Below are 24,029 nucleotides of genomic sequence, written 5' to 3' on the forward strand. Positions count from 1 at the left end.
CTGCTCTTAAGTTGAACTTGCAAACTATCTGAAGTTGTGTGGAGATGCTTGTGAGAACTGTGGCAATTACCCACCATAACAATTAGAAGACTGCACAAGGGATTACCCCATAAACCAGACACAAGGAACCATCCTCAGGACAAAGGAATAGTCCTTTGTGACTAACATCCTTTCTGAGATCCAAACTGATCTGGAAAGATAGGGAGACTAGGGATGTAATCATTTCACAATTTTATGTGGCCTAGTGAGCCCATGGAGGGGTAAGGAAGGAGTGCTCTTTTTGTTTCCTCCTGCAGTAAGGAGTTACAAAAGAAAACTATAGTTAAGGAAGAGTTAATGCTTGGAGGTGAGGCCATCTGCCTCCTAGTAGAATCTGGGAAGAAGAAACTGTATTGTTATTAAATCTGTGGCATCTACGGCTGGCATCAACCAATAATTTCAGAATAAAACCACAAAATTAGATACATTTTACTGGGGACTGATTCTTTAAAGGGCTTACTCTATATGAGCACCGCAGCAATTGATTTGGAGTATAGAGGTGTCTTTCTACACAAATTGAATTTATAATTTTTGACATTATTTTTGAAATTAAAGCTAGGAATGGCTGGCACCTGATGGGAGATGGGGGAGGGAAAGAGACATTGCTCATAATGAGACATAACTTCCAGGGAAAACGAGAAGTGATGTCAGGTCGCTCTAGGAATTGCCAGAAACTCTATGGTAAAACTAAATAATTTCAGGTAATTCCTCGGGTGTCTGGATACTCAAGTGATGATACCTAGATGACAAAGAGGGCTTGCTGGACCTAGCAAGACCTGCTCTAAGAGCTCCCACTTGTGGATGGGATGTGAGCATCAAGGGACAGGGTACCAAGTCTATGGAATTTGATGCCCTATGCAGCTACCCAGGCACCTTGTAATCAAGGGAAGGCTCCTTTGTGCTTTTGCTTAATTTAGTTTGTTAACTGGTTTTATCCTTGACTTTAATCTTGTGATAACATTATCACTCATACTGACGCCTTCATTTAATCCAATCTACTTTAAACAGGACTGTGTCACTGTTGCCACTGAAAGTAATTTAAATCTGCTGCTTTATTACTTTGGATAACAGTTTTAATTTTTATTGTGAATTTACTTGTTAATTGGCTGTTGTGGGTTTTCTGGGCTATGTGGCTGTGGTCTGGTAGTTTTTGCTCCTAATGTTTTGCCTGCATCTATGACTGGCATATTCATATCATGGTGAGATGTGTTTCTCTCCATGGCCCTCATGTCACCATGTCTCATCTTACATTTCACCATGACATACCTCTGAAGATGCCAGACATAGATTTAGGCAAAACATTAGGAGCTTAAACGACTGGACTACAGCCACTGAAAACCCACAACAGCCAGTTAATTCCGACTGTGAAAGCCTTCGACAATACATCTGCTGTTAATTGTTAAAGTCTGGATTACTGATTTATTGTAAATTGTAAAGTTTGGATTACTGACTTATTGTAAATTGTTAAGTTTGGATTACTGATTTATTGTAAATAAACATTCCTTCCTGCTTGTAAGAAACATTGTAAGAAAAATATTCCACATTTTGACCTTTCCCCGCAAAATGGCTTAGACAAATAGATAAATGCATTTTGCAACAATGTGAAAACGTCCTTTACCCTCTGTAAAAAGTGTGTGTGTGAAAAGTGCCGCCAAGTAGCAGCTCGCGTATGTAACTCTGTAGGGTTTTCACGCAAGTGATGATCAAAAATGGTTTGCGACTGCCTGCCTTTATGCAGCAACTCTGGACTTCCTTGGTGGTCTTCCAACAAAGTCCTAATCAGGGGACCATGCCTAGCTTTTGTTAGTAAAAAGTGTACCCCCAGTATATTGTGCTAGAAGAAATTATTCAAAGCCCATGATTTGCCTGTTCGATATTACATATACTTTGCAGTCTTAAAAAGAGAATGTAATTTAATAGGTGAGCTGAGATCACTTATAAAAAGTCAGTTCTTAGACAAGCTTGTTTTGATATTTTAGCTCTTCATGCAATTATAAGAGCTTTTTAGGGAACAAACCTAGGCAGGTCTACTCAGAGGTAAGTCCCATTTTATTCAAGAGGGCTTATTCCCAAGAAAGGATTGGATTCTTAGCACACAGCTTTAGTCATTGCTGGGTTTACAGTTAAGCTCACAGCAAATGAAAGGGAAAAATATCTCTAGAACGTGATGAATTGAATATAGGGGAGGGAAGTTGAGAGCAGGCGCAGAACAGGTGGCTTGGCAGAAACAGGAGAGACTGGAAAATCTATTTATACCAAATCAATCCCACCACCTGCACAACAGATGTACTCAGAGAGGGAATCTCCATTCCAGCACAGCAGGAAGGAAAATATCACTCGTCTGATTCAAATGCTTTTAATTTTTAACTCTCCTATTCCTGTTCCTTAGGTTAGAGAGGAATATGCTGGGGCTCATGTGCTCCCTCCTCCTCTTGTATGCGTTCATTCCCTCTCACTCTTCCCAAATTCTGCACACTTATTTTGCTTCCAGACCAGCCAAGATTTCAGTGCATCAACCCAAGCAATCACCTAAATCAGGTGGGCCAAATTGTTTTGAGGGTCAGATGTGACATAAATGTGACTTGCTCAGGTCAGATTAGGGGTGGTGGTGGTAATGGCTGCCTTGACTGGTGAGCTCCCAGCAAGCTTGCCAGGCCAGATTGGGAGAAGTGGAGTTGGTGCCTGGACTGGTGAGCCTTCAGCAGGCTCACCAGGCCGTATCAGGAGTTGGGGGGCGGGGGCGGCGCGTTCCATGAATGTGGGCCTGATATGTTAGTGTTTGACCCCTCTGCCCTAAATATTTTAACAAAATGCGCATATGTTTTAAAATTGTAGCACTTGAATCCTAAAATTTTGACTAGAAAGCATATACAAAAGGATCCAATTTAGGATGTCAGAAATCATATCAGCATGAGAATATTCTTTACCTGGTTGCTGCGATCTTCTCTCCTTTCTTCCAGTCCCAGAGAACAATGGTGTGATTATCATCTAACCCAATTGATGCCAAACATTTCCCATCAGCTACATGAAAGAAAATTGCAAAAGTAAAAATTATACTTCTTGAATTAAAATGTGATAATAGCTTGCATGAAACGGAACACAGACTGCAAACTGGAAGGCAACTACTTAGCATAGCATATTAAATCCACATTTACCCTCAAACAAACCCAATCCTCTCTTCAAATGCATCATGGCCTAACCTACCTACCAAAGGTTCCCAAACCTTTCTGCAAAGGGATGCATCTTTTCCCACCCAAGGAAAATCAGGAAACAGTACCATGATAAGCAGAGTTACTCTGTTCTATGGCCATTGACTTCCATGGACTTTGACAGGGCAACTCTGCTTAGGACTGCACTGTATAAAGGACCTTTATTATTACTATTTAATTATAATTCATAAAGCCACAACCACTAGCAGGCATTTTGCAAAAACTGAAAGGGAAATCAGTGCCTACAGTCGGGTTGCCAGATCAGTATTAGGAAATATCTGGAGATACTGTGGATGGAAACTGGGGGAGGCAACGTTTGGGGAAAAGAGGGGTCTCAGCAGGGTACACTGACATAGAGTCCACCCTCCAAAGCCTCCATTTTCTCCAGGGGAACTGATCCTGCTTGTCTGGAGATGAACTGTAACAGTGGGAGATCGACAGGTGCCACCTGGAGATTGGCAACTTGAACCTACAGATTTACAATCTCAGAAAAGCTATGACAAATTAGGGAGAGTCTGCTAACAGGAACAATTACATCTTGCTGCACACAATGATGAACACTGGTATGAAGCAAGAGGAAGGCCATGAAACCAAGGGATGGCAAAGTGGGGCCAATGCTAGGGCCCCATGGCCAGCAAGGGAGACTGAAGAAAGCTGGACAAAAGCTTGAAACAAAAGCACCATGTGGTTTTTACTTTCCTCTTGCTTTTTGATAGCTAAGCTTGCTGGCTGATGATCTCTTGCCTGCCCCCAACCACCCACCCCTACCCCAGTCCTCCAAATGCAGGAGTGAGCCCTGGTGTAGGAGTGATGAAGGAATAGCAAGGGAGGTCTACTACATGACTCTTTCATCAAGACGAGATTCTCCCTGTCTCTCTCTCAGGCAGGATACCAGAAAAATCCTTTATTTCCCATCCCTATTAATTAAAATCAGAAAAAAAAATATCTAATGCTGAGTCAATAGCCCCTTAGAGTGCTCCTGTGGGAGCCAAGGAAACCTTGGACAAGGCATCCCTTGAAACATATGAGAAACAGCATCATCAAAAGGTGGATGCCATTTGGCAGAAGCAAAGGTATGGATGAGAGTGCTTTTGATTAAAAGAAGTCAGCCTCTACGACATCCTCTCAATTTTGCCAGCTTTAATTCAAGAGACATCCAATTAACCACCAGAGGGCACACATCAATGTTTTATCAACACAAGTAAACAGTAACAGCTTTCCAGAAGAATAGTCTCTTGCAGCAAAAACAACCAGGTCTTCTGTGGTACTAAAAAGGTATTAAATACCTTTTATTGTGGTGAAAGATGGAAGATGGTATTTTAATAAAAGCCTGTTCTTTAATACAATTAAAAATAAGTACCAACTGCCTGCAATTTGGAGCAGACTGAATTCTTATTAAGCAACTGGCTAGAATACTGATTCTGTGCTTAGCAGACATATTTTCACAGAGAAAAAAATATACTTTTTAAATGATGGCATGGTATGCACTCAACATTACAAGGAAAGGGGAAGGCAACACACACAGAAACACACACACACAGTTTGGCAGAAGCTTCCAGTTTCTCATAACATTTACTTTTGCCCTTAGACACACACACCTAACTCTGATAAACTGAGTTTATCAGGACTGATGTTTTGAGCTTGCCAGATCCCAAGATCCTGATTGGTAGCCGCTTCTCCATTTCATCCCAATACATGACATCAAAAGTCACTCTGATGACAAGTGACCTTGGGAAAGTTTTGCTGAATTAAGCATCGCTTGGAGGGAACAAAATATGATCTTATGTGGACAGAGAATATATAAGCAGTCTGACTGTTTCCTTTTCCCGTCTAGCGGCTGATTACCTGAGAAATCCAGCGCACACACTCCTCTTTGGTGTTGGCCTTTTAGCAGTGACAAACATTTAAGTGTCTGTGTATCCCAAACATGAATAGCAGCATCTCTTCCAACCTAAACAAGAGTACTGATCTTAGCAGCTATAAAGGAAGACCTGGTAATATTGTTTATTTTACTGAACTAGTTTATTCAAGTTTTTGTTATAAAATACCCACAAACCTTTTTGGCATCTGTGGAGAACAAGAACTTTCTAATTTTTCCCAGTCTGCTATCTCTTACCATGCTGTTCACCTTCTATTCTCAACAGCTGATCTAAGCTTCCAGACCACTATTTGATCTCATCCAGGGCCTCCTAATCTATCAACCCTGTTTTCATATTTAGAAGCATTTTCCTCCCGGTTGTCCTCTTCATTCCCATTCCACTCCCGCGAATTTTTTCCTCCTGCCTCCAAATGCAATTTGTGCCTATCAGTATTCCCAACATTCTTGTGTCTCTTTGACCCCCTGCTCTGGCATGCCCCAGGGTCAAGTGTGCTTCTTACATAAAGTTCGTCTTCATGCTTCGACTTCAGCAGCTCCCTGCGCCAATCAGAATTTGACAGCACTAGCTGCAGTACTTTTTCCCCTTTGAAGTCCATTTTCACTTGTCTCTCTCCTCTTCTAATGTTCTTCCTGCCACTCTTACATTTTCGTCTTTCACATCTTGTTTTGGCTTTCGGGCGATAGCTCCACTGAGCTTTAGCCTTTAAGCACTTCTTTCCTCCTTTCTACATTCTATTCTGGGGTCATCCTTCTGACCAGTATTATCACACTGAAGAGGACAGTACATGAATCATCATTCCTATTTCCTTCTCCCTAGTCAACCTCTAACAAATTATTTTATGATTTATTCTCTGAGACATCCAACTGTCAAATTACTCTTAACATTCCTCAACCTGTATTTCCTTTGAGACTTCCCCTGTCTGTTTCTTTTTTGTTGCTATAGATACCATACATTTTTTTTACAATATTGATATTTCACCTTTCAGTTCAAAGGAATAAAAGAATAGTCTAGTCAGCAACGAAAACTGGAATAAATCCAATGCTCAGTAATTTAAACAGAAACTGCAGGCAAAAATCAGACCGTAGTGGGAAAAAAAGAACATAATTAAAAATTTGGGTGAACGAGATATTTTTCATCTGGTACCTAACCATCAATAAAGCAGGAGTCAGGCTGATGTCTCTCTCAAAGGAATGTTGGCTACAGTGGAATACCAGTCAGAGCTCACAGTATATAGCTCTAGCGGACCTGCCAAACATACTTTAAAGGGAGACTTCAAAGCCCTTCAAAGTGAGACTCTGTTTAATACACATTAGTAAGCAGCCTTAATCACAAAAGAGGTAGGTTTCATTGCTTAAATTTTACAAAAAGAAGTTACTAAAATGAATACGTGGTTTTACCGAGCAGAGCCTTTCCCGAGGTATGACGGGGAATCAATCTTTTCAATGTGATTTGCAGTCTCATTGCTCATAAATACACACCTGTCCAGTAGCGACATAATCTTTCACTGGATGGATGGCTAGGCTGAGGATGTCATCATCGTGACCAAGATACAGTCTTTGGGTGTGTTGTTGTCTGTTGTACACAACAGCAACAGCAGCAATATGGTAAACCACCTCCCCAGTTTGTGTGTAGAACAAATTGTTTCGACAGTCATAGCCTCTGTAACTGAAATGGATTTTAAAAAACACCAATTGGTAATTATCTCAGTAAGTGCCCGTGTAACATTGTGGAATCTAGACTATGGTTCTGCCTTTATAATAAAGAGGTTTTCCTGAAAACAGTGACTAATGAAACTAAGCACTATACTTATTATGATAGCTCCCAGAGATCAATATGAGAAGCAGTACATTAATAAAAAAGATTTATCACAGGATTAAAACCTGTGATATATGAAAATACAGGCTGAAAATTACTGTACCAGTCAAGTGACATTCATAATTATTAGTATCAAACGCATTTGTTAGATGGCTACACATCTAACATCCTTGCTACTGTCTGTTTTCCTTCCAATTTCACTTTGAACCCTCATCTGATTTTTCTAATTCCACATGTAGTAAAAAAGGCTTTTGTAGCCTGTTTCCTATACGGATAAATTCATATTTTATATGGTTTCAGATGGTTTCTACATGATCATTCTACACCATTTTAGATGGTTTCTACATGATACAAAATGTGAGTGGGGTTTTTAGTTCTGTGTGAAATATCACACCAATTGTAAAACCTCCAGCCAGTTCGAATAATCAGAAAATAACTGGGAAACCCACAAGGTATGAAAGTATAAAACAATACAATATTATTTAAGTGAATTGGACCAGATATTCTTTTTGTTTTCTTCTAAGCAACAAATTACCCTCTTGCAGTGACGAAGGAAGGGAGAACTACACCTGCGGCATAAGCTGCCCGCACACCCCCTCCTGCCCCTGAGATGCCCTGGCCCTGCCCCCGACACGTGATGGCAATGGCGGCGCCTAGGAGAAGCTGCCCCAGATGTCCCCATTGCCACTACGTGTCTGCCCTCTTGTGATATCGTTAGAATGTCAGACTAGAATGTGGGAGACCCGGGTTTGAATCCCCACTCTGCCATAAAAAGTCACAGATGAAGTTGTGTCAGTCAGTTTCAGTCTAAATGGAAATGGGGAGAGTGCAACTGTAAAATAATTTGGCTCCCCAGTGTGGAGAAAAGCATCTAACTATATAAATAAATGGATTTGCTTGGATCCACTGGAGTTTTCCCACAGGTGAAAGGATTTCCACCCACAAGGCACAAATACCACAGTGAAAGGAGGATCAGCACAAGTTGCCCACTTCCATTAGCAGAAATTTTCCACAGCATCCAATCCATTATCTCTACCATGTGGAGGAACCTGAAGAGGCCCCCATGTGACAACTTCTCCATAATGTCTTTTATGTCTCTTGAACCATAATGTCTCTGGGACCAGCAGAGAGGAGTAGCAGCAGTGGGAAGAAGACTTGGCCAGGAAGAGCAGAGTGACCTGCTGGTGTTCATTTTGGAGGGCTTTTTTCAAAGCCACAGCTTTTAAAACCGTGTATTTTAACAGGGGTTATCTCTTTTTCTCCTTGTAAGGCTCCTGTGAGCTAAGGCTGCTGAATCTGGAAGGTGGGGCTTAACAGGGGTTAACAGAGTTCATCTCTTGTTCCTCTTTGTCCTGAGAGGTGGGGCTTTTGTCCTGGAGAGGTGGGGCTTTAATTCAGTCTCTGGAACCAGAAGCGCCATTAATTTTAATTTAATTTTTTGTTTTTTTAAATTAATACGCGCATTTATTTGACAGATAGTACGTGCAGATAATTCAGGGGGGCAATTGACTAAAAAAGCTTCAATATTTAAACATCTAAACAAACCAGGATATGAAGGCAGAACGCCAGCAGGGGAATGGGGGCTTTCCAGTGTTTTGCACTGAGTGTCACATGTATGACTATCTGCCACTAGGACAGAAGTTGTGGGTGTGTCTTCGCTGTACTGAGTTTCCTGGTTAACTCAAGGAACGTGTAGCGCTCTCTTGAAGCCAAGGTGGTAGACCTGGAGAAGCTGAAAGAGGCAGAGAGGGTGACAGATCTAGGCTTTCAGGACCCCAACAGCCGGGTCCCACTCCCAAGGTGACATCTCTTCAGATGTCATGGGAGAATGAAGGTCTTGGGGACCTGAGGGTGCCAGTCTGAGGTGGGGGAAGATGCCCCCTTAGATGGGATCCCTTCCTCAACTGGTGATCAGCTATCCTCAAGCACTGAGATGCTGCCCCTCGGGGAGGTGGGGGGCTCCTTGTAGTGGGTGATTCGATCATTAGAAATGTAGAGAGTTGGGCTTGTGAGAGGCGTGATGACCGCATGGTGACTTGCCTGCCATGGTGCGAAGGTAGCGGATGTCACGCTTCGTCTAGATAGGCTTTTAGACAGTGCTAGTGGAGTCAGCAGTTGTGGTCCATATTGGCAAATCTCAATCCATTACTGGGAAATGTAGCCGGGAGGTTCTGGAAGCTAAATTTAGGCTGCTAGGAAACAGGTTGAAGTCCAGGACCTCCAAGGTGGCATTCTCAGAAATGCTACCTGTTCCATGCGCAGGGCGAGCTAGGCAAGCGGAGATACAGGGTCTCAATGCGTGGATGAGAAGGTGGTGTAAGGCAGAGGGTTTCAGGTTTGTCAGAAACTGGGGAACCTTTTGGGACAAGGCAGGCCTGTACAAAAGGGACGGGCTTCATCTTAACCAAAGAGGAACCAGGCTGCTGGCGCTCAACATTAAAAAGGTGGCAGAACAGCTTTTAAACTGATCACTGGGGGAAAGCCGACAGGAGTTGAGGTGACTTCGGTTCGGAATACAGTATCTATGGGGATGCAGGACAGAGAGGGAGGTTTTTCTAAATCAACTCCCACATACAAGCTGGTAAACATAGCTAATGTGAATGTGACAAGGGATAGTGTCTGCAAAAGACTTGAGGGTAAAGCACATAAATCTCAGGTTACACAGAGACAGGGTATGCCAGTGTCTCTATGCTAATAGTAGTAGCTATCTCAACCTAAAATGGGGAGCTAGGAGCACAGAGTTTTGAAGGAGGACTTTGATATAGTGGGCATTACAGAGACATGGTGGAATGAGGAGAACCAGTGGGATGCTGTTATACCAGGCTACAGGCTCTATAGGAAGGATAGGACAGGGCGCATTGGGGGTGGAGTTGCCCTTTACATCAAAGAGAGCATAGTATCACATAAAATAGACAATGCAAGGGGAGCTGGTTCCCCTACAGAATACCAGGTGTGGATATCAATACCAGGTCTGAAGGACAATACCAGGTGTGGAAGCGACACACATTAGGAACATATTATCGCCCCCCCTTGGACCAAAAGTGCACAAGAGTGATTCTGAGATGGAAAAAGAAATTAGAGAGGCCAACAAAAACAAAAATGTAGTGGTAATGAAGTGATTTTAACTATCCCCATATAAACTGGAAAAATGCACGTTCAGGTCATAGTAAGGAGAGAGCATTCCTGGATATGCTAAATGACTGTGGCTTAGAGCAGATGGTTGTGGAACCAACCAGGGGAGAGGTGATCCTAGATCTAATTCTATGTGGGACCCAGGACCTGGTGCAGGAAGTCAGTGTTGTTGAGCCGATAGGGAACAGCGACCACAATGCTGTCAGATTCAGTAGCTCAGCATGCGAACAAGTGGCAACTACTAATGTAGTTACATTCGCCTTCAGAAAGGGAAATTTCTCAAAGATGAGGGGGATAGTGCGCAGGAAGCTGAAAGGGAAAATCAAGAGAGTCAAAACTGTCCAGGATGCTTGGAGGTTATTTAAAAACACAGTAATAAAAGCTCAGCTGGAATGTGTTCCACAGGTTAGAAAAGGCAGCACCCAGTCCAAAAGAAAGCCACCATGGTTAACAAGAGAGGTTGAGGAAATTATCAGAAAAAAGAAAATGTCTTTTAGAAAATGGAAGTCCAGTTTGACTGATGAAGAATATGAGAGGGAACACAAATGGTGGCAAAAGAGAAGCAAGTTAGCTGTAAAGGAGGCAAAAAAGGATTATGAGGAACGCATGGCTGCGAACATCAAGACCAGCAACAAACAGTTCTTCAAGTACATCAAAAGCAGGAAGCCAGCAAGGGAAGCGGTAGGCCCGTTAGATGACAAAGGAACAAAGGGTGTGCTAAAAGATGGCAGGGAGATTGCAGAGAAGCTGAATGAATTCTTTGCATCTGTCTTCACCCAAGAGGAGGTGAGGAACATTCCTGCACCTGAACCAAGCTTCTTAGGAGGTGAATCCGAGGAACTAGCGAAGATAGTGGTAGACAAGGAAGAAGTTCTGGCAGCCATTGATAAACTAAATCCACCACCCCCCCTCCCCCACCCCCCCCCCCGCCCACCCCCCCCCCCCCACACCCCCCCCCCCCCCCACCCCCCCCCCCCCCCCCCCCCCCCCCCCCCCACCCCCCCCCCCCCCCACCCCCCCCCCCCCCCACCCCCCCCCCCCCCCACCCCCCCCCCCCCCCACCCCCCCCCCCCCCCACCCCCCCCCCCCCCCACCCCCCCCCCCCCCCACCCCCCCCCCCCCCCACCCCCCCCCCCCCCCACCCCCCCGCCCCCGCACCCCCCCCCCCCCCCACCCCCCCCCCCCCACACCCCCCCCCCCCCCCACCCCCCCCCCCCCCCAACCCCAATTCTTCCCCCCCCCCCCCCCCAACCCCACCCCCCAACCCCCCCCCCCCCAAACCCTCCCTCTTTATCCCCCCCCCCCCCCACCCCCCCCCCCCGCTACAGGGGTCAGTGCTATCAGTCACAGACCAGGAAAGGGATTTAGGGGTCTTAGTTGATAGTTCCATGGGAATGTCAACTCAATGCATGGCAGCTGTAAAAAAGGCAAACTCGATGCTGGGGATAATTAGGAAAGGAATTGATAATAAAACTGCAAAGATTGTCATGCCCTTATATAAAGCAGTGGTGCGACCGCACTTGGAGTACTGTGTCCAGTTCTGGTCGCCGAATCTCAAAAAAGATATTGAGGAGATAGAAAAAGTGCAGAGAAGGGCAACAAGGATGATTGAGGGACTGGAGCACCTTCCCTATGAGGAGAGTCTGCAGCGTTTGGGACTCTTTAGTTTGGAGAGGAGGCGGCTGAGGGGGGATATGATTGAAGTCTACAAAATTATGCATGGGGTAGAGAATGTTGACAGAGAGAAATTTTTCTCTCTTTCTCACAATACTAGAACCAGGGGGCATTCATTGAAAATGCTGGGGGGAAGAATTAGGACTAATAAAAGGAAACACTTCTTCACGCAACGTGTGATTGGTGTTTGGAATATGCTGCCACAGGAGGTGGTGATGGCCACTAACCTGGATAGCTTTAAAAGGGGCTTGGACAGATTTATGGAGGAGAAGTTGATTTATGGCTACCAATCTTGATCCTCCTTGATCTGAGATTGCAAATGCCTTAACAGACCAGGTGATCGGGAGCAACAGTTGCAGAAGGCCATTGCGTTCACTCCTGCATGTGAGCTCCCAATGGCACCTGGTGGGCCACTGCGAGTAGCAGAGAGCTGGACTAGATGGACTTTGGTCTGATCCAGCTGGCTTGTTCTTATGTTCTCATGTTCTTATCATTTCCTGTTTCATAGCAATACTAGCCACCAACCACCTTTAGTGACTCTGAACTGTTCAATCAAGCAGCAGAATCACATGGTTAGCCATTAAGGTGGCTGCATGAAAAAAGCCATTTCCATTTTCCTCCCTGTAGGAAGACAATAAATAGATCAGTCCTCAACACTAAATGCCAGTTCTTTGTGCAGTAATAACAGATGTCCATATTTAATCTGTTGCTAACAGACTACTGACAGGGTGGAGGAGGAGAAAAGGAGGAAGGTCCAAATCATAACCAAGCAATCAAAAAGATAATTCAGTTTCCTCTAAAGTATTGAATGTGTTTCTTAGTTTTGTGATAACTCCAGCCATTGTTTTTGAATCCAGATGCTCTTTTCTTGTAATTTGTAGTCTATAAAAGTGAAAAGACACAAGTGGTCACTACTGAAAAATTGTTATACCCATGTACAAACAGCAGCTTTAAACTGTCTTCAGGGGCTCGCTCTCTTTTAAGGAAGGGCACTGAATGGTTTTTCTCTTTACTTTGCTGTTTCAGTTGAGGTAGATCTTCTTTGTAAACCTAAAAGAATAACAGTTTTGCTTAATTATAAACGCTAAGTTCAGTTATTTATGTTGCTTATTGTTACTTGTGTTGCCAGCTTGCCTGACAGTTCGTAAGACCAGTATCACTATCCTGGAATCCATGACAAAATCTGACTTTTTTGAGAAGCTTCCATTCTAGCAACAGGCCAAGCCAACACCATTTAATCACCTCATGAAAAATGTGGAGTCCCGTCCCCCCATATATTTACCATCTTTATTCTTTTATTGTTTTAATAACTTTAATTATCCATAGTTTTTGAACATATTTCTTCACTGAGTCCTGATAGCATATGTGGGACTAATCTCCTGTCCCACACATATATAATATATACAGAAAATTTAAGCAGTTTGAAAATGTCAAAAGAACTAGGAGAGAGATTTACTCTGCTAATATGTACCCCAGATATACAGCTATTATCCATGCTAATCTGTTCAAGAGATAGTTATGAAATGCACAGCTGTTGGCGCTGTATGAAACTAGGTGCTTTTACATCAGTTTAATCAAGTAGAACATTGAAAAACAGCATTGGAATGTATCTCGTGATACATTTCTGCAGTTGATGGGGTGTCAAGATGCCAATAAATACTGGAGACTTTTGCAACAATTTCTCTGGGCTATTATCATCAAACTGTAATACACACTGCAAATATACAATCCTGTTATTTAAACAGCTATAACAGATACAATTATATTTTCTAACTAGTCCTCCAAGGTTTGTCATGTTTTCATCTTGCTAACATTGCCCTCACATTTCTCTCTCCCTTTCTTACAGCAATTGATAGCAAACAGGCATCATACCTCAACAATGCAATCCTATCAAGAGTTACTCTAGCCCATGGTGGTGAACCTTTGGCATTTCAGATGTTATGGACTACAATTCCCATCAGCCCCTGCCAGCATGGCCAATAGGGAAGGTAAATTGACGAACAAAATGGAGGCGTCGAAAAGCGCAGCCCTCAACCCAGTGCCGTTTGCACAGCACCAGTTGCACAACTGTGTTTTTGGAAAAACTCACTCATTGAGCAAGTTTTGAAAACAGCATCCCCCTCTCTAGTTGTGGGGTAAAGCACAGTGCTGCCTCATTTTGGAGTTGGCAGTCATGTGAACAGCACCCCAGGAACAGTGTTTTTACCATGCTTGGGGTATTGTTTTTGGCTCATGTGGAACGGGCCTCTGTCACACACACACACACACCTTATCCTAATTCACAAGACTGTTGTAAGGATAAAATTACCAGTGGGGCCCTAGGTTCCTTGGTGGAAGGATAGGACAAAAGGAAATTAGTGCTAAAGAAATTACAGTTTTCTTCTCTTAATAAAATTGGCCAATAAATGTGCTTGCCCACTCAAAGAATTCCAGACTAACTGGTCTAGAACAAAGGAAGCTTCCCATGGCTAATATACTCTGCTGTTTGTGTTATTCCATCCCCCGCCCCAAATTGTTATAAACCACCTTGATCTTTTGGAGAGGCAGGAAAATAAATACATTTTACGTACTCCAATTTGGATTCTTAAGCTTAATCTAAAGCTTTAACATAATTGTATAGATTCATTTAAATCAGCACGTTTAGAAAACTGCAACAATTCCTCAAGATGTCCATTTCTTATTTAAGTCTGCCTACTTCAGTTCTCATTTAACATTTCTTTCTCCTTGTTAAAATGTAAAATCCCTCTGCTTAATGCATATGCATTTATTTATTTAGATATTTATACCCTACTTTTTCTCCCCAGGAAGTGTACAAACAGGCTTATAATGTTCGTTATCCCCCCATTTTATCCTCACAATAAACAATTCTGTGAAATAGGCTGAGAATGAGTGACTGCCCAAAGGTCACACAGAAAGTATCCATAGCATCGTGGGGACTCAGATCTGGGTCTCCTAGATCCTAGTATTACACTCTATTCTCTAGACCATGCTGCAGTATGACATAGTATGTGTATAACACTGTACATTCATGCAGCTCACCTGTCGGATATAGTTGATTTGAGATTCCTGCTCAATATCGGAGTCTAATTCTGGCACATCAGATAAATCAGAGTCTGATTCTTCGCTATGGGAATCAACTCCACTTTCTGCATAAAAGAGAATTCACCACAAAAATACACCATCATCACAGGGCAATTTATAACAAAAGCCATGTTCCCAGGAATAATTAATGCAAAACCTTCAAATACCTTAGAGCACTTCGCTGGAAAACAAGAATATTTCCAGTTTGACAAAAATTGCAACATACAGATGGGCCTGATAACCAAACACAACATTGACCATGCTCTCTAAAGCTAGAGGCCTGTCACGCAGAGGACAGCAAAAGTTGTTTTCTGCTGTTCCAGAGGGCAAGATAGATCCAATGGGCTTAAGTCACAAGAGTGTGGGTTTCAGTTTAACATTAGGACAAACTTTTTAACTGTAAGCAGTTCAACAATGCAATTCAATCCTGTTTATTTGCAGCATTTCTCTGCTTGTTCTTTTATTTTTAGGAGGCCAATCTTCAAAGCATCGAGTATTACAAGGAGTACAGAATGTAGCACACCGCTGTGAAGCATTGAAGCATCAATTCAACACAGAACTAAAAAGGGGGGGGGATCACATAATGGCGACCAGAAATCATTTCAAGGGGGTGAACGCAACAAAGGGGGGGGGGGATTGAAAACGTTTTACAAACGTTTTAGGAGACTTGTGCAGAAAGAACCACAGTTTCCCTTTTTATATACTTATGAAAACAGAAACTTGTGTTTCACTACCTTGGGGTGTCGCTTCAAGGATTCCATTTGTTACACCTTCTGGAATAAACCGCCACTGAAAAACAGAATGATCTGCACCTCCGGTACTTATTACCCACTGAAAGTCATGTGACCAACGGACATTTGTGACATGTGCAGAGTGGCCAACATATTTTCTAAATTTGGCTCCTAGACATAAAAATAAAGAATTGAAAATGAAACCTTTAGTTAGAAATCTAAGCTGTAAGATCATATATAAGATAGCTGAATAAGTCCTAGGTAGTCAAAAAAATAAGTGTAACTTGGAAAAGTACAAAGGAATAACAGAGACCATTATTAGCAGAGCAAAGATTTTGCTATACATATACTGCATGCAATGGAAAAATTAATTCATTATATAGGATCTTAGGAGCTGTCTTAGGACCTTAGGAGCTGTCACCAGAACTGCATTATTGTAATTTCCATCCACAGAATTGATGTCAGTAACATTACTTGTAAACACCTTAGGAGCTGTGTGGTGCAGACTGGTAAACTGCTGTACTGTAGTCAACGTTTTACTCATGACTTGAGTTCAATCCCAATGGAAATCGGGTTCAGGTAGCCAGCTTAAGGTCAATTTAGCCTTCCATCCTTCCAAGGTCAGTAAAATGAGTACCCAGCTTGCTGGGGGTAAAGTATAGAAGACTGGGAGAGGCAATGGAAACCACTTTGTCAACAGAGTCTGCCTGGTAAACACTGTGATGTGACATCACCCCATGTGTGGGTAATGACCTGGCTTGCACTGGGGACTACCTTTACTTTTTTAAATACACCTTGGCTTAATTGAAAACTGGAGAAGCAAAAAGCCTTGGAATAGTGAGAAATATCTGGAGGCTGCACCTGCTACATTGGTCCTGCAATAAAACCAAAAATTCTACCTGTCTCCAATGTCATGACTGAAAAAGAAAAATTAGCTGAGGACAATAAGGATATGGGGAACGCATGCACCAATGTTCTTCAGGCAGTCACTTGTGCAGTTATTAGTTCAATCCTATTATGAGTTGCTCCAGTCTAAATCCACTGGAAACTCTGCACAGACTTGCACTATAGAAGCTGATAGATCCCCTGAATAATGAACCAGATAACGTATATGTTGAGAAAATTTAGATAAGTTTCTCGCACAATTAAGAAGTTAGACAGCTTCCCCCTTTCAACACACATTTGATTGTAAATTTCTTAGAGCAGTGCCTGCATATATTATTATATCACCTAAGCGGCACAATGGTGAGATATAAACAGTAAAGCAAAGAGGAAAGTCCTTGCAAAACAATTATATACCCATAAGTCTTTTTTATCATAATCCTGAATCTACTTTGGAAAGTAATTAAAAAGGCATTGATAGTAAAATGCTTTCTGAAACTTGCAGGGAAACAATGTGATAGCCAAGCGCAAAACCCTGCTTTGTTTTCCCTTCCTGACTGCATTACACATCTCCCAAATGTTGGCTCTTATTCCTACACAAATATGTAGGTGTGTCTCATCTCATTAAAAAAATACTCTGTTAACCACTGAGGAAGCATCAATTAACTAATCATCACCAACCTTAATCAAGCAATCAGATATAAGCAGGATAATGTCTTACCTTTCTTTAGACAAGGAAATCGGAACAATTTAACCAAACCAAAGTCATCTCCTGTTACCAGAACTGCATTATTGTAATTTCCATCCACAGAATTGATGTCAGTAACATTACTATACTTTGGCCAGATACCATTCACTTCCGATCCCATTACACAAGTCCAGGAAGCCCAATGAATTCCTTTGATCTCATCTTTGCTTGTTAAATGCTTTCCAGCTGAAAACAATCAGGTTAATAAGCTATTTAACTTGGTGTTATCTCTGTGGCTTTCGTACTTTCTATGTTTAAGGAAACTCTGTCATATTAGTGACTTTTGAGGATCCCTTGCATGTTTGCCATAGGACAGGCTAGTACTGGAAAAAACTAGTTTCAGAGGGTAACTGTTGTTCTCCAGTAGAACAGCTAGATTCCATTCTAGTAACACAGAGACCAATGAGCCCTATATATTGTATTATTGAAGGCTTTCACGGCTGGAATCAACTGGCTGTTGTGGGTTTTCCAGGCCACGGCCACACAGTCCAGAAAACCTACATAACAAGGTCCATATAGGTTGCACTGAAAATCTGAACTGTGCCCATGTCAATTTAATAATGGAAGGGTCAATAAGGATTGTGTGAGACTGTATTTCCTTGTTGAAATTCCTGGACATTGTAGCAAAACACATTCTAGGACACCCTCTGTTCACCTTGACAAGTTGGGCCTTACTGTTCAGAATTCACCGAACACACACCCAACACTACCCTGTGTTTGTACACTCCAGGAGAAAAATGGTCATGGTAGAAAAGAAGCTTTTCAAGGACCCTTGTCTGGCATTATTAGTTTCTTCACTGAGGAACATTTGATCATGTTTTGAGGCTAGAGTACTTCTTGGAAACCATTGTTTTATATCAGTATGTTTCATAATCTTTTGAGTCCGTTACATTTAACTCAAAAAAATATGATTCCTAATCTAAAAAAAAAGAATAAAGCATAGTCTGTAAATCAGAACATTTTTTCTTTGCCCTATTTACCATCACTCATGTGCGATATCTAAACACATGCACTAGCCATAATGAAAACATCCCTCTCCTCCTGAAATCAATGCGGTAACTCCTGGTATGAAACTGACCAAGACATGACCAGGCTACTACTAGGTAGAATTAGGCAGAGGTTGTTCCTGGATTTTGTGTCACCTGCCTGCAGAGATGATGTGGTTAATTCCCAGACATACTTTCAGTACATGCACTTTTACTGTGGAGTGGTCTTCCTCTGACATTACTTTGTTGTTCTTTAGGCACCAGACTAAAACATTTTTCTTTTAATGCAGGATCTTGCCTTTTTTGGTATTTTATGATCTGCTTGTGGCATGTTTTACTATTGATTTCTATTTCTGTTTTAATGATTTTATTATATTATCAAGCTTGTGCAGGTTTCCGAAGAGGTGGCACCTAAATTCTTTAAATTAATAGGTACCGGAAATAGGCATTTTGTGACTTAATTTATATTGCAGAGAGTTACTGTTCCCCATGATGATCATATTTTGTTTTTTAAAGAAAACTTTGAAGGAAACAGTTTCATATTCATTGGACAGACACAAAAATCTATGGTTTAGATACATTTATGTCACAAACAACAGATAAATATTTCCCCAATGCATTTCCCTACTGCAATAACAGCAAACAGCTTATCAAAACAGCCCCATTAAAGGCTTAATACAGTACGATATGAAACATTCCAGCTTGCATATTTAAGCACTTTGCTGATTCTAAATATATTCAGTGCCCCTTGTTTTATTTCTTACTCTGCTTAAACTTACCTGTATTAACTTCCAAATATTTTTGTTCTCTTACTCCCAATTATTTCTTCTTTTCTCTCTTTGGCCTTTTCTTGTTCCTTTGATGCCCTTGTCCTCCATAAACCCAAAATTACTGCCTTTATTCTGCCGTACCAGACCCCTTTTCTCTTCAGCTCCCCCGCTCACTTTGTAGACTTTTCTCCAGTGATATATTTCAATAGTGGATGAAAAACGCGACTTTATTCTAGGTGTTCCTAATCTTTCTCTTTTCTCCCTCTCACCTAGTCTTTGGTTGTAAGTCTGAGGGTCTCTTATGGAGAGGAGAGATAACGGTTTTTGGAAACCACAGCTGATTCTGAACATCTTCATCATGAAACAGAATAATTTTAATAATTTAGGGTCAGATCTTAGGTCTTCCTATTATTAATCTAGCTTCAACTATAGCTACCAACTCAAGAATTAAATATGGATGAAAAAATAAGTATAATATTTATATAACTATATTAGTTTCCTTATTTGACATGAAATTATTTATATTTTAGTAAAACATAAGTGGGCACTTGCATGAAACTTGCAGAAGCAACCATTCCATTCCGTCCTTTCTCCCCTCATCCCATTCCCATAGTCACTCTCTCTTCCCTGCTCCCAACACCTGTCAATCTTTCTTTCATTCTCTTTAACTTTCTCTTTCTCCCCCAGTTCCTACTTTAACACTATGTCACACACACTTTGTCTCTCTCCTTTTGCCTGCAGCCTCCTACCATATTCTTTCGCTCTCATTCCTCTCCCTGCTGCTGACCACAGTAGTGTTGGAGACAGTCTTTGATTGCATGCCTGGACATGGGGTAGGAGGTGGGGCGCTAAATGTATTAGTATTATCAATGTATAAGTGTTATCACTCTCTTTGTATGTACCTGGGAACTGCCCTTTGACCCCTCCTCCTTCGGACTTAGTAGCCATTTGCTCTTTTGTCTCTCTCCACATGTACTTACATAGAGGCAGACGCTGCTACAGGTCTCTCCTGTAGAAGCAAATACCCCATACTTGGCACTAACATGATGCTGCAATAGGTGGCCACTTGTATGGGAAAGTGTATTCTTTGGATTAGGATTTCTATCTTTATTTCAACTGCAACAAGAATGTGAATAGAATCTATTTGAATAAATGTAAGTTTTACCTTTTGCAATTTACTTCTTGGGAAGACTGATTTTACTGCACCCAGCACGAAGCTTCCGTGACTAGACAAAACTCTGCTATTTTAACCAATATATCCAATGAATAGTTGTACCTATTTCTCCCCCCACCTCCACCCCCACCAATCACTGCCACAGAAAAGTAGCAAATGTGGGTAATGTTGAATTCGCCAGGTAGAACATGAGGAGCACCCCCGTCCCCGGGTCACACAGGAGGAAGCTTGCAGACCATGGAGAGGGTCTGCCATCCCCACAACAACACCCTCAAGCCCCTACCTGCCCAGCCAGGGATCTTCTGGGAAGAAGAGTGATTTCCTTCCCTGTGTGTGACGAGAAACACCTGGCCCACAACCTACAACATGGAGCAAGCAGCCCTACTTCCCAGCCCTGCGGCTGCTGCAGCATGTTAAGGTCCAAGAATCCATCCAGAAGCTGCCCTCCTCCTGGCTCCTCTGCTCTCCCTCAGCCGGTCATCGGCTCAGCAGAAATGAAACTGATATGTTGTCAGGTGGAGTGGGGAGATTAGGCAGCGGGCGGGATAAATAAACCAAAATTTGTTTGCACGGAAGTGATATCAATGCGGGATTTTGAAAAAAGATCACTTTTTTAGTGGTTTTTGAAAAAAAGAGATAAGGGAAATATTGTAGGACAAACCCACTTTAGGACTGGGAACCGTGTGAACGCCTTGGCCAAACTGGGATATTTCCCTTGCTCAACCCGGGATATTCGGACTATGCAGAATCGACTCTAGTTTCCAACGGTGATCAAACCCAGCCAAACCTGCAGTCAGAGCCTTTTAGGGCCATCTCACCTTGCAGCCCATCTTCTTTGCGGCCTCAATGGGGTTGGCAGTTGCTGAGAGCCATTGTAACAGCCTCTTTGTGGAGATAGTTTTCTTTACGCTTTTACTAAAAGTCATTCTATGCCCGGCTACAGAATTTTGGTGCTGCCAGCCTTCAGAAGCCATATACAAATTTTATTTCCTCCCTATTTTTTTTTTGTTTGCTTTACTTTTTAGATTTTGATGTCCCTTGACGTCTGCATAAAAACTTGTTTGGAAAGGTATGCCTTCTATCTGTGGACTTAAGTATTTGCAGACAGGAGGCACAGTTGGGAATTAGATATATAGACAATTCAGAGAATGTTATACACATCTGAGACTTATGAAGTCTGAGACCTATAGTTCAAGTTGCATAGTCAAATCTATTAGGCCCACCTGTCTCTGGATTGTTCACATAATGATCAAACATACGGAGTGATAAATGGTCTTATTTGGGCTTATTGCAAACAAGAAACTCAGTTATAGCAGACCAAGAAAAAGTCTGACTTACATGGCATCCTGTAGAAAAAGCATTCTCCTGCGCCATCATTAGTTTGCAAGAACTTACTGTCCAAAGACCAATCAATATGTGTGATAAAACTAGAAGACTTGCTGCATTCTCCCGTTTTTTTGTATCGCTGAGCAACTGCATAGATATCTACTGGACCATCATTGGAACCCACAGCAAGAAAGCAGCCATCTGGTGAAAATTTCATTTCATGGATTACTTCTTTCCGGTCTTTAATATGAACTACTTCTGTCATATCTCTACAAAATCAAGATATAAAATGACAAAAAACAAATAACGCACATTCATTTGAAATAAAACATAATAAAAACAGACTTATGCCTAAACCATGTCACTTATGCCTTGGGATTACATCACCATGATTTGCCTCATCAAAGGATGTGTTTTGCAAGTTAATCTTTGGCTTAGACAGTAAAGTGAGATTTTTTTATTTGGTCTTGGCCTTTTCTACACGCACAGCTTACCACAGATTTTCCCTGTGGTCAAACCACAGAGAAGGAAGGACAGAAAGCAAAGGCTAATGGATCTTCATGAAAAGCCCCAACAGTGTATGCAGTTGAAATATTTTTGCTTGTAATCATTTATGTATGCAAAATCCTGAGAGGTTGGTTTCAACTTTATTTTTGGGTTTGGAAATATGATCAATAAAACTAATGATTTCCATTCACTATTATCCCTTTTTTAAAATGTGTCTTTATATCAAATGTAGCTTTTCCACAGACTATTTTTTTCAAACACTTTTCCATTACACTTCATTTGTTGTGGTGTTCTAAAGAAAAATAATCGAATAGTTCAAACATATTAATAGAATCACAGAGTTGGAAGACATAGGCGGTTGGTTCCAGTGTATCATCTTTAGGATCAATATTATCGATTGTTTATCAGCCCCCTGCCATGGCCAATTGCCAGTCAATGACAAGAACGACTGGCAATTCATAAGGGCCAGGTAGGTAGCCAACCACAACACTCAGATGTTCACAGGACAACAATTCCCACATCAGCCTGCCAGCATGGCCAATTGCCAGTCAATGACAAGAACGACTGGCAATTGGCCATGCTGGCAGGGGCTGATGAGAATTGTTGTCTGTGAACATCTGGAGTGCCATAGGTTGGCCACCCCTGCCATAAGGGCTATCAAGTCCTAATGTTTAGGTGGAATCTCTTTTCCTATGCCTTGAATCCATTTCTTCTTGTCCTAGTCTCTGGAGCAGCAGAAAACGAGCTTGCTCCATCTTCAACATGATGGAGCAACATGACACCAAAACAATTTAAAAGTGTCATTTTAAATATTTAGTGAAGTTTAAACATAAAAGTAGAAATATAAAGCTTACTGAAACTAGGATCCTACTATGTAATTTTTGAATAATTTAATTTGTCATGTTAAGGCATGCTTTGTTCCAGTTTTTTTAAAAGAGATTTCTGATCCTAATCCCATGGTATTGTTTTCTGAATACTTATGCTGTTGATTGTATTGACTCACTCTGTGTCCAAGAAAGGAAGCTAGACTATAACTGGCGTAAATAAGAAACAAACATATAAATAAAAAGAATGCACATGATCTTCATATACTTTCCCTCCATTTTCTAGGCAACATGCACAATCATCAGCTGCAGACTATGGGCTGGATTTAGTCTATGGGCTAGACCAGTGGTTCTCAACCTGGGGGTCGGGACCCCTTTGGGGGTCGAACGGCCCTTTAACAGCGGTCACCCAAGACTCTCTACATCAGTGTTCTCCATCTGTAAAATGGATAAATGTTAGTGTTGGGAGTCACCACAACATGAGGAACTGTATTAAAGGGTCGTGGCATTAGGAAGGTTGAGAACGACTGGACTAAACTAAATTGAATTTCCATCAGCTCCCCTTTTCTACTGCAGACTCCCTTCAGGTCATTTCTCAGGGTCCCCTAATCCCCAGGACCGGCATTTTGGGGAGATCAGTGAGCTTCAGTAAAAGGAAAGAGGCAGGAAAGTTCCATTCTGCCTCTAGAAAATTTAGTCTGGATCCAACCTTATATTTATTGACCAGCCTGCACTACTTAAGCACATGGACATGGCTTTTTCTAACATCAGAATGCTGATCAGACTGTACAAAATCCCAATACTAGTTTGTAAATATTGTCCACAATTTCCTATTCAGTATTTATGTGCATTGCCCACTGAACTCATCATGGTCTGTGACATAATTGTAAAAAATCTATTCAGAATCCACTCATTATTTCTTATAAAAGGATTGCCAGTGATGAAGTTCGCATTCACCTACCTTACTCTCAGAACAATGAAAGAACCATCTTTCATTCCCAGGGCTAGCTGAGATCCATCCGGACTAAAAGATACACTCCGCACAGCTTCCTCCATATTGCAACGGGCAATCAAGGCATGGTCAGCAAGGCTCCATAAACTACACAACATTAAGAACCAAAGAAAATTATTTATCATTATAGAATGTGTCTTTTATATGGTGAAGAAAATTTTGTCTACAGTCTCTGCTTGAATGACCCTTTTTATTATACACAGCTGGTGTCAACTTTCTTATGATCTTTCAGAACAGAT

General features: G+C 41.8%; 1 protein-coding gene across 9 annotated transcripts in view; it reads right to left on the reverse strand.

Moving 5' to 3' along the window:
- Nucleotides 1-24,029, reverse strand: part of EML6 (EMAP like 6) — a 174,983-nt gene that overhangs the window by 74,965 nt on the left and 75,989 nt on the right. For all 9 annotated transcript variants that reach the window (XM_048518631.1, XM_048518594.1, XM_048518623.1 and 6 more), the window contains 9 exons: nucleotides 23,740-23,877; nucleotides 21,460-21,716; nucleotides 17,165-17,377; nucleotides 15,565-15,732; nucleotides 14,789-14,895; nucleotides 12,681-12,799; nucleotides 6,607-6,793; nucleotides 5,094-5,199; nucleotides 2,967-3,060 (listed from right to left, as the gene is read on the reverse strand). In XM_048518631.1, the coding sequence (XP_048374588.1) occupies nucleotides 2,967-3,060; nucleotides 5,094-5,199; nucleotides 6,607-6,793; nucleotides 12,681-12,799; nucleotides 14,789-14,895; nucleotides 15,565-15,732; nucleotides 17,165-17,377; nucleotides 21,460-21,716; nucleotides 23,740-23,877 (1,389 nt within the window). The remainder of the gene's footprint in view (nucleotides 1-2,966; nucleotides 3,061-5,093; nucleotides 5,200-6,606; nucleotides 6,794-12,680; nucleotides 12,800-14,788; nucleotides 14,896-15,564; nucleotides 15,733-17,164; nucleotides 17,378-21,459; nucleotides 21,717-23,739; nucleotides 23,878-24,029) is intronic.

The sequence above is a fragment of the Sphaerodactylus townsendi genome, linkage group LG01, assembly GCF_021028975.2.
Source record: "Sphaerodactylus townsendi isolate TG3544 linkage group LG01, MPM_Stown_v2.3, whole genome shotgun sequence".
Taxonomy (NCBI): Eukaryota; Metazoa; Chordata; class Lepidosauria; order Squamata; family Sphaerodactylidae; genus Sphaerodactylus; species Sphaerodactylus townsendi.